The 12,115-nt window shown below is 51.8% G+C and overlaps 1 protein-coding gene across 1 annotated transcript in view; it reads left to right on the forward strand.

Annotated features, from left to right (window-relative positions):
- STX6 (syntaxin 6) overlaps positions 1–2,910 on the forward strand; it is a gene marked incomplete at both ends in the record, with an annotated part of 48,153 nt that extends 45,243 nt beyond the window's left edge. Inside the window, one exon of the mRNA XM_080699396.1 lies at positions 2,834–2,910. Within this exon, the coding sequence (XP_080555522.1) occupies positions 2,834–2,910 (77 nt within the window). The remainder of the gene's footprint in view (positions 1–2,833) is intronic.
- Between the last annotated feature and the right edge of the window lie 9,205 nt (positions 2,911–12,115).

The raw sequence follows: 12,115 nt of genomic DNA on the forward strand, positions 1-12,115 counted from the left end.
ATTAGCAATAAAGTAGAGTAATTACATGATGTACTGTAATAAAGGTTATGTGACGTAAGTATGCAGCTTATTTGAGTAAATAACAGGAGCAAGCATGATTGCTCGGCGGCCATGGTAAGAATATGTGTCATTTTGTAAGACACCGCCAAGCCTTCTCCTGAGCGGCTCTACCGGGTGCACTTCCACGGCAGCTCCTGTTGCTCCACGCCCTCACCAGCATTTGGTGTCATCGGTGTTTTGGGTTCGGGCTATTCTGATATGGTGTGTGGTTTCTTGTGGCTGTTTAAATTTGCATTTCCCAAATGACATATTTTTTATATGGTGACTTGCCATCTGGTTTTCTTTGGTGGGGTGTCTATTCACGTCTTTTGCCCATTTTTTCTTTTTTTTTCTTTTTTTTATTATTTCTTTGGTGGTACTGGGGGTGGAACCCAGAGGCTTTCTACCTCTGGGCTATACTCCCAGACCTTTTCTATATTTTATTTGGAAACAGGGTCTCACTAAGTTGCTGAGAGCCTCACTCAGTAGCTGAGGCTGGCTCTGAACCCGTGTGATCCTCCTGTCTCAGCCTCCCAAGCGCGGGGATTACAAGCGTGCGCCACCATGCCTGGCTTTTTGCCCATTTTTTAAATCTGACTGTTTTCTATTGCTGAATTTTTAAGTTCTTTGTACGTTTTTGGATAATAGCCTTTTGTCAGATATGTCTTCTGCAAATATGCCATCCCAGTCCGTGGCTTGCCTTGCCCTCCGGCAGCGTTTTTCACAGAGCAGTTTTGCATTTTACCACATCTCAGTAAGTCACCTCCACATGCGAGGCCGTTCAGGTCGGCAGGGTGGTAGAGTGTGCTGGAGTTGGTGGCTTCTCTTGTCTCAGGTTTCCAGGCTCTGATGAGCGCTGGTAGTCTAGGATCTGACAAAATAGTTTCTGTGAACAGATAGTCTTTTTAAGGACAGAATTTGTGGCTTATTTCAATTTTTAAAAAATATTTATTTTACCTTTTCACCTTCCAGAAGCAAGAGAGGGGATTTTTCTCCATTTGCTGTGAGAATCTGGTTGAGCTCCTGAAAGTAAAACTCACCTGAGAGGCCCCTTTAACTGAGCCCCAGAGTTTTGTATCTCAGCCGTGGCTAGGGGCTCCAGCCAGTGGTCAGTGGTCACTCAGGTTTCTGTCCTGGCCCTGCTTCCCCTGGAGGAGGCTGCTGGTGGGCTTCTGCCCTGCGGAGTGGCGACTGTATTCCCGCTGCAGGTTTCTCCCTCATAGGCCCAGCAGTTACCCTGTGGCCTCACTTCTCTGAGGGACCTAAGAATTGTTGATTTTCAGTTCAGCAGAGTGGTAACTTCTGAGTGGCTTCCACGCCAGACTTGAGGCTGGAGCCCAGCGTCTGTAGAGAAATGAAGGAGCGCCAGGAACTCACGCCGTCTCCACCACCGGAGCGGCGGTTGTGCAGGTGAAAGGTGCCTCCGTAGCTGGCCAGCTTGACCTCCTGCGCCCTGTGGAGCAGCCCTTCTTCAGTCGGGAGTGGGCCAATGTGGGCTCTTAGTCCTCACCATGGTTTCTATTTATTTATTTATTATTATTATTACTATTTTTTTTTTTTTTTTTTTTTTTGGTGGTGGTGCTGGGGTTCCTGGAAACCCTTCTACCTCCGGGCTACACTCCCAGACTTATTTTATATTTTTATTTGGAAACAGGGTCTCTTAAGCCAGCGCGCGTGGCTGGCTTCGAACCTGCGCGATCCTCCTGTCTCCGCCTCCCAAGCGCGGGGATCACAAGTGTGCGCCACCGCGCCCGGCACCATGGTTTCTAAACGCACCTGCACGTCTGAGGTAGACAAGGGGATGGCCCTTAAGGTAGCACTTTCTTTACTTACTGCAACGGCGGCCACTTTCTTGTCCACTTCTAAGCTTTGGTAGCCATAACGTTTAAAACTCTCTTGTGGAGAGTTTTGCAGTCTATTTTCCTAGATTGAGACCTTCTTGCAATGTGGTTCTCAAAGCCATGGCATGCTGCAATCTGGAGGCTTTCCATAAACTAGCGAGTCAGTCTCCCTGTTTCTGTCTCAATCCTAGTGGTGTCTGTGTTTTCATAGGCTTGTGGGACCCATGTACACCAGTGTAAGCCTTGGGGGACGCGCGAGGACTCACCTACGCAAACGTGATCGTTTTCCCTGCATCTCCCCAAGTGGAGGCATCCTGGTGATGAGGCGCCCGCGGCCCAGGCCTGGGCAGGCCCCAAGCGTGGAGCCAGGGACCACAGGCAGAGTGGGCTGGAGCAGGCCTCTCTCCCTCTGTCCTAGGGCCCCACTCCCAGCCTTCAGAGGGGGCTAGCCTTGTGTTCTGTGGTGGTGTTCTAAATTGTTAGCAGGGAGGAAGGTTTCAGGAAGAACATTTCACTCTCACTTACAAATGGGCCCATTAATTACCTGGGCAGGGCCACTGGTCCTGGAATCTTCCTCTTCCTGACGGGTGCAGTGAGAGGAGTCGCCCTTCACTGCGTGCTTTCAGCTCTCACTCCCTGAAGGGACCAGTAGCCTTCATCTCCTTCCCACCCTCTCCTGGTGTGCTTTGAGAAAAGAATGTGATCTTTGTTGATTTAAATGACCTGACTTCGTGGGTGGGAGATAAAGCAGCGATTCCATGACCTTTTCCACCAGCAGAGAGCTAAGGTGCAGGGATCTGTACTTAAAGACGGGACTGGACAGGGCGGGAAGCTGAGATGCAGGACACAGCGGGGCGGGAAGCAGGAGTCCCTGGAAGGCGCCAGCGCCTCTGTGTGCACGTCGCCTCCGCCCTTGCTGTGTCTCGGACTGACCTCGGTGTCCTGCCTTGCAGATCGGCGCCAGTGGTGTGCCATCGCCATCCTCTTGGCGGTCCTACTGGTCGTGCTCATCCTCTTCTTAGTGCTCTGACGGCGCGTGGCCGCAGGCTCCTCCCGAGGAGGGGAAGCCTTCACGCTCCTCGACCGACCACGCTCCTCTCCTGGGAGCCACCGCACTGACTTTTCTCTGTGTGACTCCACACCTGAGAGCCTCCATCGCAGTGCTGAGGACAGCAGGAAGGAGGAGATGACCGCTCCGCAGGTGACAGCTGCTGCCGGCCCTGCCGTGAGGACGCCGGCCACTGCCTGCCTTGCTGGGGACGGACTGAGTCATCCCGAAGACTGCACACTGCCGCCGCGTCCCAGCCCGCTCCTCCGCTGCTCCCCCGCCCCGCTCTGGCCCCCGTCCTCTGCGCGCCCTCCCTGCTCTCTCCGGCACAGGGTGCTTAGCTTCTCGTTGTCAGTGCTCCTTCATTCCTAGAACTGGTTACTGACAGGACAGAAGGCCCAGAAGCCCCATGTGACAGAAAATGCCGTGTTTTCTTTTTCAGGGATAAGTGCTGAGATAAAACCCGCTTCTCCAGGTGCATTTTTTTTTTTTTTTTTTTTTCGTGAGACTAACTAATGGAAAATAGTGGAGAGCCCTAGGGCTTGGGGTGCTACTTGTGGCTTTCATGGCGGGGAACAATTGAAAGGAAGGGCAGGACCTACCTGCTGGCTCAGCTTAGGGAAGGTCGCCAATGTCCCCAGAGGTCGATGTCCCCAGGGGTCGGGGCTGGACCTGCTGCTTGCATGTTGTGGTCCAGGCTTCTTCCCAGAGGTGCACCGTGCATTGTAGGTAGCTCTTAAAATACGCCGTGTGCTGCACGGCGCGGCCGCACGCTGGCTGGCCTGGGCCAGTGGATCCTCCCAGTGGCACACCTTTTATTCCTGTGGCATTCCACGTGGGGTGGGTTGGAGTGGTTAGTACACTCGTGGTGTTCACACAGCAAGTGTCATGACAGGCCGTTTCTGGAGCAGCCTTCTCTTACCCTACGAGCGGTGGCAGGCATGGGTAAGTGGGCTCGACCCTTTTCCTCCATAAGGTGACAGCGTGACTTACCGTAGCCTCCATTGGAATAACTGAGCCAACGCAGATTTAGTGATGGAAGCTTTGAGTTGAAGTAGAAACCGAGGAGACACTAAACTTCAAGCTTCTGGCAACTTCTTACATGCCTCGAATGTGCACATGTGTCTACGATATTTCCTATGACTCCCTGCTGCCTCATCTGGTATTAAAGGAGCGCTGGCCCAGAACCAGGCGGGGCTGCTGGTCTCCCAGCGCCGGCCTTCACCTTGGAGAGGCCGCGCGCTGGCTCCTCCTGTCCTTGTCTTTGTGCTCTCCTCAGCACACATTTCTTACTTAGCCTTTTCTTCATCTTGTTGGTCTCGTGTTTCTCTTTTTGTTTTGGGGTGTTTGGGGGAAGTTCCCCCTTCTTGTGACTTGCAATGATGCGCTTGCCCAGCTAACTTTTGAATTGCACTTTTTAAATAAATATTTGTAACAATTTTTTAAAGAAGGATATTTTATCTTGTTTAGGATCATGGTAGGTAAGGAAATTTGCTAATGAAATGAAAGCTTAAAATCAAATGTATCAAACTGAAAGGGTGGTTGACATCCATGTTTACACTCAATTCTGATGTTTGATATAAATTATTTTTTTCAAATTAGAAAAAAATAAATATTACAAAGGGTTTCAGATGTGGGGTACAAGTTTATTTATGTTTTACAAGGTGTTAGGACTTAAATAGTCTTATTTCTATAAACTTACACCAGGGATGGTCCTTAGATTTGCATTAAATATAGAAGTCTTTTGTTAAAAGTCAATGTGGACCTTGTCTGAGTACTGTAATGCACACTCCACACTGCAAGAAGCAGCTCGCATCTCAAAGAATGATGACAGCACCTGTTTAGAAGCCATGCCATTTTCCTTCTATTACCAGGTTGTCATTCTGGCCTGTCTAGAAAGACCCGGTCATTAATGTGCAGGGTGCCCCCGTTAATCCAGGGACCAAGCCTTGTGGCCCTAGGCTTAATTTCCTTGCTGTGTTTTGAACTGGTGGCATGTTGACCCCCCCTGATTTAAGGTGCTTGCTAAATAGTGGCTACTGTAGGCCTGACAGGAGATAAGGCTGAATAGGGAGATTTCGGTGTTCTCCCTGCAGGGCCCTTGAGCGCCCACCTCAGGCCGACTTGTCCTGGCCTGACCCTGTATCCTGCCTGGTCAGTCACAGCAGAACAGTGTTTATCTGAAGTTCCCACTCACACTCCAAACTGAGGCAGAAAAGAGAGCGGGGGTGGGGGACACACGTTTATTTTCAGGGAGAAGCATGTGTCCTTGACAGTGACCCAGATAACCTAAGTGGTCCCTCACCTGGGAAGGGGAGGAGGCAGGGCGCCCACTCTGTTTACAGGCTCCTCCTGGGCCTTTCCTGTCACCCACACACACACTCATGCTCATAACTGTAAGGAGTTGGCAGAATATGCCGGGTAGAAAGAGCCTGAGTTACGTTTACCGAAGAGCATAGCTGATCTGGGGCAGGAAGGGGAGTGAGCTGTTGTGAGAGTTTGCCAGAGTGAGAAGCCAACTGGGAAACCACATACCTATAGTTTTTAGGCCTAATTTTTGTTCCTGTCTTTGTGTGGCCTGTGAAAAATCACAGTGGGATGTGTGCTCTGGACTTTGTGGCAAATGGAATTTCAGCCTGTGCGTGTGTGTGTGTGTGTGTGCCTGTGCGAGCGTGTGTGTGTGTGTGCGTGTGTGTGCCTGTGCATGCGTGTGTGTGTGCGCGTGTGTGTGTTGCATGAGGATCTTCCACAGTTTCAGAATTCACGCCAGAGCTGAAGGGGGAGACTTGGTAACTTGCCCATTATTCTCTGCTTTTAGCCAGAGTTAAACAGACTGATGGGTCTGGTAGCCAACAACTTGGCAATTTCCACTCCTTCTCACCTCGTGAGATTAAGGGCTGTGAAAAGAAATTGAGACTAACTCCAGCAGAAATCTGTCTCTGTTAAGTATTTTACCTTCTGTAAGTAAAGGTGGCAGAGCCAAGATTTCTCTTTTGGTAATTTCCCTGGCTATAAAGTGAGACCAGAGGGCCATCTATTGCCAATTACTCTTTTCAAAAATTTGTAGTATTGGGAGATATAAGAAGCCGGCTGATCATTATGAGTCAGTCGTATTTCAGCGCTGTGGACTTCGTACCGTTCGACTTTACCTTATGCCACAAGGTGAGCTTTTTAGCAGAAAGGAATGTCCTATCTGGAAGGCATTCTAAGTATGGAATGCACTCTCCTTTTCCCTCTGTCTTCCTTGTTGGCACTGCTTTCCTTCCCAAGTGTTTCTGTTTTCTTCTCTCTCTTTCTCTCTCTCTCTCTCTCTCTCTCTCTCTCTGTGTGTGTGTGTGTCTCCTTTTCTTTTTGTGGTACTGGGGATTGAACCCGGGATCATTCTACCTCTCAGCTACACCCCCAGTCCTTTTTTTTTTTTTAAACGGATTCTTACCAAATTGTGGAGGGCCTTGCCTAAGTAGCTGAGGCTGGCCAAGAACCTGTGATCCTCCTGTCTAAGCCCCCCAATTACTGGGATTACATGCATGCACCACCACGCCCAGCTCTCCTAAGTTTTTAAGAATAATTTTTTTCAAAAAGAATGTTCTTGCCCATCAAGAGTGGAAAGAAGGTGAAACTTTGAGATTCTCAGATTTGTGACTCTCTACCTCCCTGTCCACAGTTCCTGAAAACAGGACCTCCAACAAGAGGCCTTGCTAGGCCACCAGAGGCACAGCAACTCGCTCCCTGGCGCCTTTGCCCCGGGCAGGGCAGTTTAGACAGCTGGAGGAAGGGCCTAGGAGGAGGAGGGTCGCTGCCCTTACTCAGCTCCCAACCTTTCCAAACATTATGCTCACACTCAAACCCGTCTCCTTCGTGTGAGGGCCACATTGTCCTGTCAGACGTAAATATGTCACTGTCAACTGCCTGGCAGCGCTCACTGGGAACTTGCTGTCGTCTGTTGAGTCCACAGCAGCAGAGCTCTGAGTGGAAGAGAGGCCTCTCGGGCCTGGCCGGCACTCTGTAAGTCTCACGGCGGCAGCTCAGTGCTTGGTGACCAGGACGGAGCAGGAACTCCAGAGCGGCTGGTAGTCACCATCTTGATGGCTGGGGCCTGGGCTCCCGGAGTGAGAGGCTGGTGCTGCAGGTAGAGACGATTACAGCACTCCCTGACGCCGTGCCCGTACACTGGGCTTGGCTGCTGGGGCCCGCGTGCTTTGTGGGACAGGTCCAAGTGCTTAAGCTGATCTCGGTGACAGAACTTCACGCCCACTGATGCCAGCTAGCGCCTGCTCCTCGCCACCGCTCTTGATGTGTTTTGCCTTTTGTGTAAACACGAAGCTCTCAGTTACAGGGGCAGCTTGGTCGGGTTGCTGCAATCTAAAGATAGCTGGGAAATCTTTATATACTGCAGTGTCCATACTGATTCAGCCACTGGGAGGGAGAGGTTGGGAAGAAAGAGAAGGACTTGGTTCCCTCTGCCGTCCGTGTCGGTGCTATTCTCCTCCTGACGTGACCTGTGCCAGCGGTGGCCTTCCGCCCCGCGTGGATGCTGACCGCTCCTGCCCTGTCACCTGGTTCTCACAAGAACATTCCCTGGACTGGCTTGCCCACTGCTGCTAGACCTTTGTGAGCACAAGTATTTTACTTTTTCTTTCTGCCTTTCTTTATTTTTTAATGGTTATGCATTATCAAATCCAGAGACCACTTGGTTATTCGGGGGAGTTGGAAATAAGACCGCCAGCTTCCTCATTTGCTGACCAAAGTTCTCGGGCCCTGTTCCCTGGCGTTGATGGCAGCCTGGCACCCTGTACCAGGCTCAGGGCTCTTGGTTCCAGCTCAGCAAAACGATTAGCTGAGCTGCTTGGTGGTGCACATCTGTAATCCTAGTACTTGGGAGGTCGTGACCAGAGGATCACAGGTTCGAGGACAGTGTCGGCAAGTAGTGAGACTCATCAACCTAGTGAGACTCTTCCAAAATAAAAATCAAGTAGGGCTGGGTGTGTAGCTTGGAGGTGGAATGCTCCTGGATTCAATTCCCAGCACCACCAAAATCGCACATTCTCAGGCCCCTTCCTAGACCCGCTGAGTCAGCGAGCACGAGGTGAGGCCAGCTCTGTCTTAGCAGGCCTTCCTACATCATGGGCCAGGGCTACAGGAGAACACCCCTGGGAAATAAAACACCCACAGCTTTGATTGTAACCCTAAAATCCAATGGCTCCACACACTTGGAAAACTTTCAGGAAATACTTGGGTAAAAAAAAAAAAAAAAAACTAGCCACCCTTTTAAGTAATATTTTTACGCCCTGGAGTCTTATCAGTAATGTTTCTTACTTTCAAAATCATGTTACAGCTGTATAAAAAATACTGCTCAGTATTAAAGAGAAACGGAGAAATCCTCAGCTGTGTTGTGGGTGTTTGCTTTTGGTTTTTGTTTTTTTTTTCATATAGGAACATGGGTCAGTCACCCTTCCCCCTCTCCCTCTGCTAAACCTCAGCATATGCATCTGACTGCCCGGGATAGAGAAGGTTGGCCCCTGTGTGAAGTTTGGAATTGTGTTCTTTCTGGCCAGTAGGCTACATGAATCCTTAGGCCCCAAAATAAGCATTCTATGTATTCAAAATAGTACTCAGCCGGGCATGGTGGCGCACGCTTATAATCTCAGTACCTGGAAGACTGGAGCAGGAGGATCACCGGTTCACAGCCAGCCTTCGCTGCTTATACCCTTCGCAACTTAGACCCTGTTTCAAAATAAAAGAATAAGAAATTAGGACTGGGGGTGTAGCTCAGAGGTAGAATGCCCTGGGTTCAATTCCTCAGTACTGGAAAAAGAAAAGGTACTCAGAACAAAATTGCACTATGGGACAGGGGTTGAGGGGAGCAGAGAAACAAAAGGCACCCAAAAGCACCCAAGCCCCTCTCCCCTGCCTGAAGCGCCGGCCTCGGGAAGAGCTCATTGACCCTACTGGAGCCAGTGCCTCAGATGGGGCGAAGCTGCTGATACTTCTGGCCAGTATTTTTGTTGTTGTTGATGTATTGTCGTCACGTGTCTTAATGGACATGTACGCACCACTTTAGCCCGTCCCCAGTTCCCGCCCATTCCCTCCTCCACACGTTCAGCTTAGTGGCTGACATTGATATGTCTGTGAATGTACATGATGTGAGAATCGGTGTGCAAGCCTCTGACCAAGGCTGACAGGACATGGGGAGCAAAAAAGTAGTATTCACTTAATTGTCCACCCACAAGGGAAAAACTGTTAAGACCCACTTTACACTTGAAAACGAGTGCGAAGCAATTGAGAAATTTGCCCAAAGATGTAACTAGTAAGCGGTAGGCACAGAATCGGAACCCAGGCCTGACTGTCCTCTCTCAATTGGAAAAAGATGCCAGTCTGACTTCAGCGGGAAGCAGAAGTTCGTCTAAACCTTCACCGTAACCTAGAAGTGGTAACACAACACACAGGAGGGGAGGGGCCTCCAAACAGCTGTGCACATGCGCAGTGGTGGACGAAACGTTGAGCTAGCCGTGCCCAAGAGAAACGTGGGCTGGGCATCGGATGCCCAGGACTTGACCACATCTCAAGCGCTTGAAGCCCTCTGTAGAGTCAAGAACTGTACTGGTCCAGGATCTCAGCCTCTGATAAGATGCTTGGAGCGGCCCGCGCACCTGCAACCCGCAATTGGAGGCAGAGACAGGAGGATAGCAGGTTCAGTGACAGCCTCGGCAAAGAAGCAGGACTCTCAGCAACTTTGTGAGACCCTGACTCAAGAAAATAAAAGGGCTGGGGTGTAGCTTGGAAGTAGAATGCCCCTGGGTTCAGCACACACCCCCAAAAGAATATTTTGGAGCTTTTATTTATTTGGATAGAAATAAGCAAGGAAGGAAGTGGGCTAAAACCTTTACTGTATAAACGCAGTAAAGGCAGCATCGGGAGCTGTGGTGAGCTGCAGCTGCCAGAGCTGGAGGGGCTGCAGGGATGGGGGCTGGTCCCCAGGTGGAGGGGCCTCCTGCTTGCGGATTCCATTGTACCGCTTCACACAATGGTTGGTCATTTTTCACACCCCCTCCTGGGGATGTGGGCGCCTCAGGGGCAAGGAAGGCCCCTCCCCAGAGCCTGGCACCGGGCCAGGGCCCTAAGGGTGGTTCCACATTGTGAGAGGGGCCTGATCTCAGGCTGTGGGGGAGGAGACAAAGGCAGGCTTGGTGGGTGGCCCAGCATTCATGGGGACACTGAAAACCTTAGAGTTGGCTCCCCCGGCAGAGGATCTGAGCCAGTCCCAACAGCCGCTCCTGCAGGCCCAGCACTCCGACCTGGCCAGACCTGCAGAGCTGGGCAGAGCTCTTGCCAAGCAAGGCTGTTGCCATTTCTAGGCAGGTGCTCTGGCTCCGTGGGAAAGAGGAGTGGCACAGAGGAGGGTAGGGGGAGAGAGCGGGGCATTCGGTGACAGTGGGGCCTTTTGAATAGCTCCAGGACTAGCTAGGGGCTGGGGATTGAGGAGTAGGTTGGGCAGATGGACTAGGAAAGTACAGCTGTTGGCAGGTAAGTCTCATGGAGAAGAGAGTCCCAATAAGGAGCCTTTGGGCAGGCATGGTGGTGCAGGCCTGTAATCCCAGCAGTTGGAGGCTGGGATAGGAAGATCGGAGATTCATGGCCAGCCCTAGCAATGTAGCGAGGCCCTCTTTAAAATAAAAAATAAAATAGGGTTGGGGGTGCAGCTCAGAGGCAGAATGCCCCTGGGTTCAATCCCCAGTACCACACAAATCTTTTAAAAAGCCTTTAGTAGCCGGGCGTGGTGGCGCACGCTTGTAATCCCCGCGCTTGGGAGGCAGAGACAGGAGGATCGCGCAGGTTCGAAGCCAGCTGCGCGCGCTGGCTTAGGAGACCCTGTTTCCAAATAAAAATGTAAAAATAGGTCTGGGAGTGTAGCCCGGAGGTAGAAGGGCTTCCAGGAACCCCATAACCACAAAATAAAAATAAATAAAAAGCCTTTGGTATAAGATCCTGTGGATGTCCCCAGGCCTGGCACCTGGGGGCTGCCAGAGGTGGTGAGCCAATGTCCCAGCAAAGACTCCAGAAGGAGCCCGGGGAATGGTAGGCGGGGAGGAATGCACGGAGTGGGCGGCAGGATAGAAAACCAATAATCAAAGCGGCCAAAAATGCCCACTTGGGAATGCCCCTGCCCTGGCCCTGCAGCCCCAGGAGCGCACAGTTGTACCCCTGCGCCCGCTCCTGGTCAAGGGCCTCTTCTCAGTGACTGGGGTGGAGGGTCATGGGGCTTGTTTCCCCAAGGACCAGGCCAGGTTTCCTCAGCCCCCATCAGCCCCCGGGAGGGAATGGAGAAGGCACTCTTCTGCCGGATTTCTTCCGTGTCCTTGCAAACGTCTCAGCCTACAACAGTGCTTTGATGGCCCATAGTGGGTTCATCTGGCTCGGAAGTGATCTGCCCCCACGGGGCGGGAGGTGGGTGGAGATCCGACTGACTCAGCTTCCTGGAAGGAAAACGGAAGCGAAGCCGGACACCCAGGTGGAGGTCAGCGGCGCCCAGGTGGAGGTCAGCGGCCTGCGTTTTGGCCACGCCGTGTGAGCAGGAAAGAGGGTGCGAGGGATCTCGGAGCAGCGAGGTGCAGGGAGGAGGGAGGCCCCGAAAGCGCGGGGGCGCAGAGCGCTGGGTTTGAATCTTAGGGGCCCTCGGGAGTCTCTCGCTGCTGACCTTGGGTAAGTGATCCACCCTCTGGGTCTGACACCTGGTTTGTAACCCGGGGTAAGTGCCGGAGCATCGCCGCGCCCTTGCTGCGGGGACTCCGCGGCGTCCTCCAGGTCCCCAGTGTAGATCGCTGCACATGCGCAGAGCAGCCTGGCCGTGTGGGCAGAGACGCGAGACTACGTGTCTCTGCATTTTCAGGTTAGCTTTGGTTCCCAAAATTCGAGCCGTAGGCTTGGCAAGGTGGAGCATGCTTGTAATCCCAGCATTCCGGAGGCCAAGACCTGAGCATCGCGGTTCAAGGACAGCTACTCCTGTTTTAAAAATATAAAAACTAGAGCCGGGCGTGGTAGCGCAGGCTTGTAATCTCAGTGCTTGGGAGGCTGAGACAGGAGGATCGCACAGGTTGGAAGCCAGCCTCAGCTACTTAGTGAGGATCTCACCAACTTAGACCCTGTTTCTAAATAAAAAATAAAATAGGTCTGGGAGTATTGCCGGGAG

This window comes from Muscardinus avellanarius (genome assembly GCF_963383645.1).
Source record: "Muscardinus avellanarius genome assembly, chromosome: 7".
In the NCBI taxonomy this organism is placed as follows: Eukaryota; Metazoa; Chordata; class Mammalia; order Rodentia; family Gliridae; genus Muscardinus; species Muscardinus avellanarius.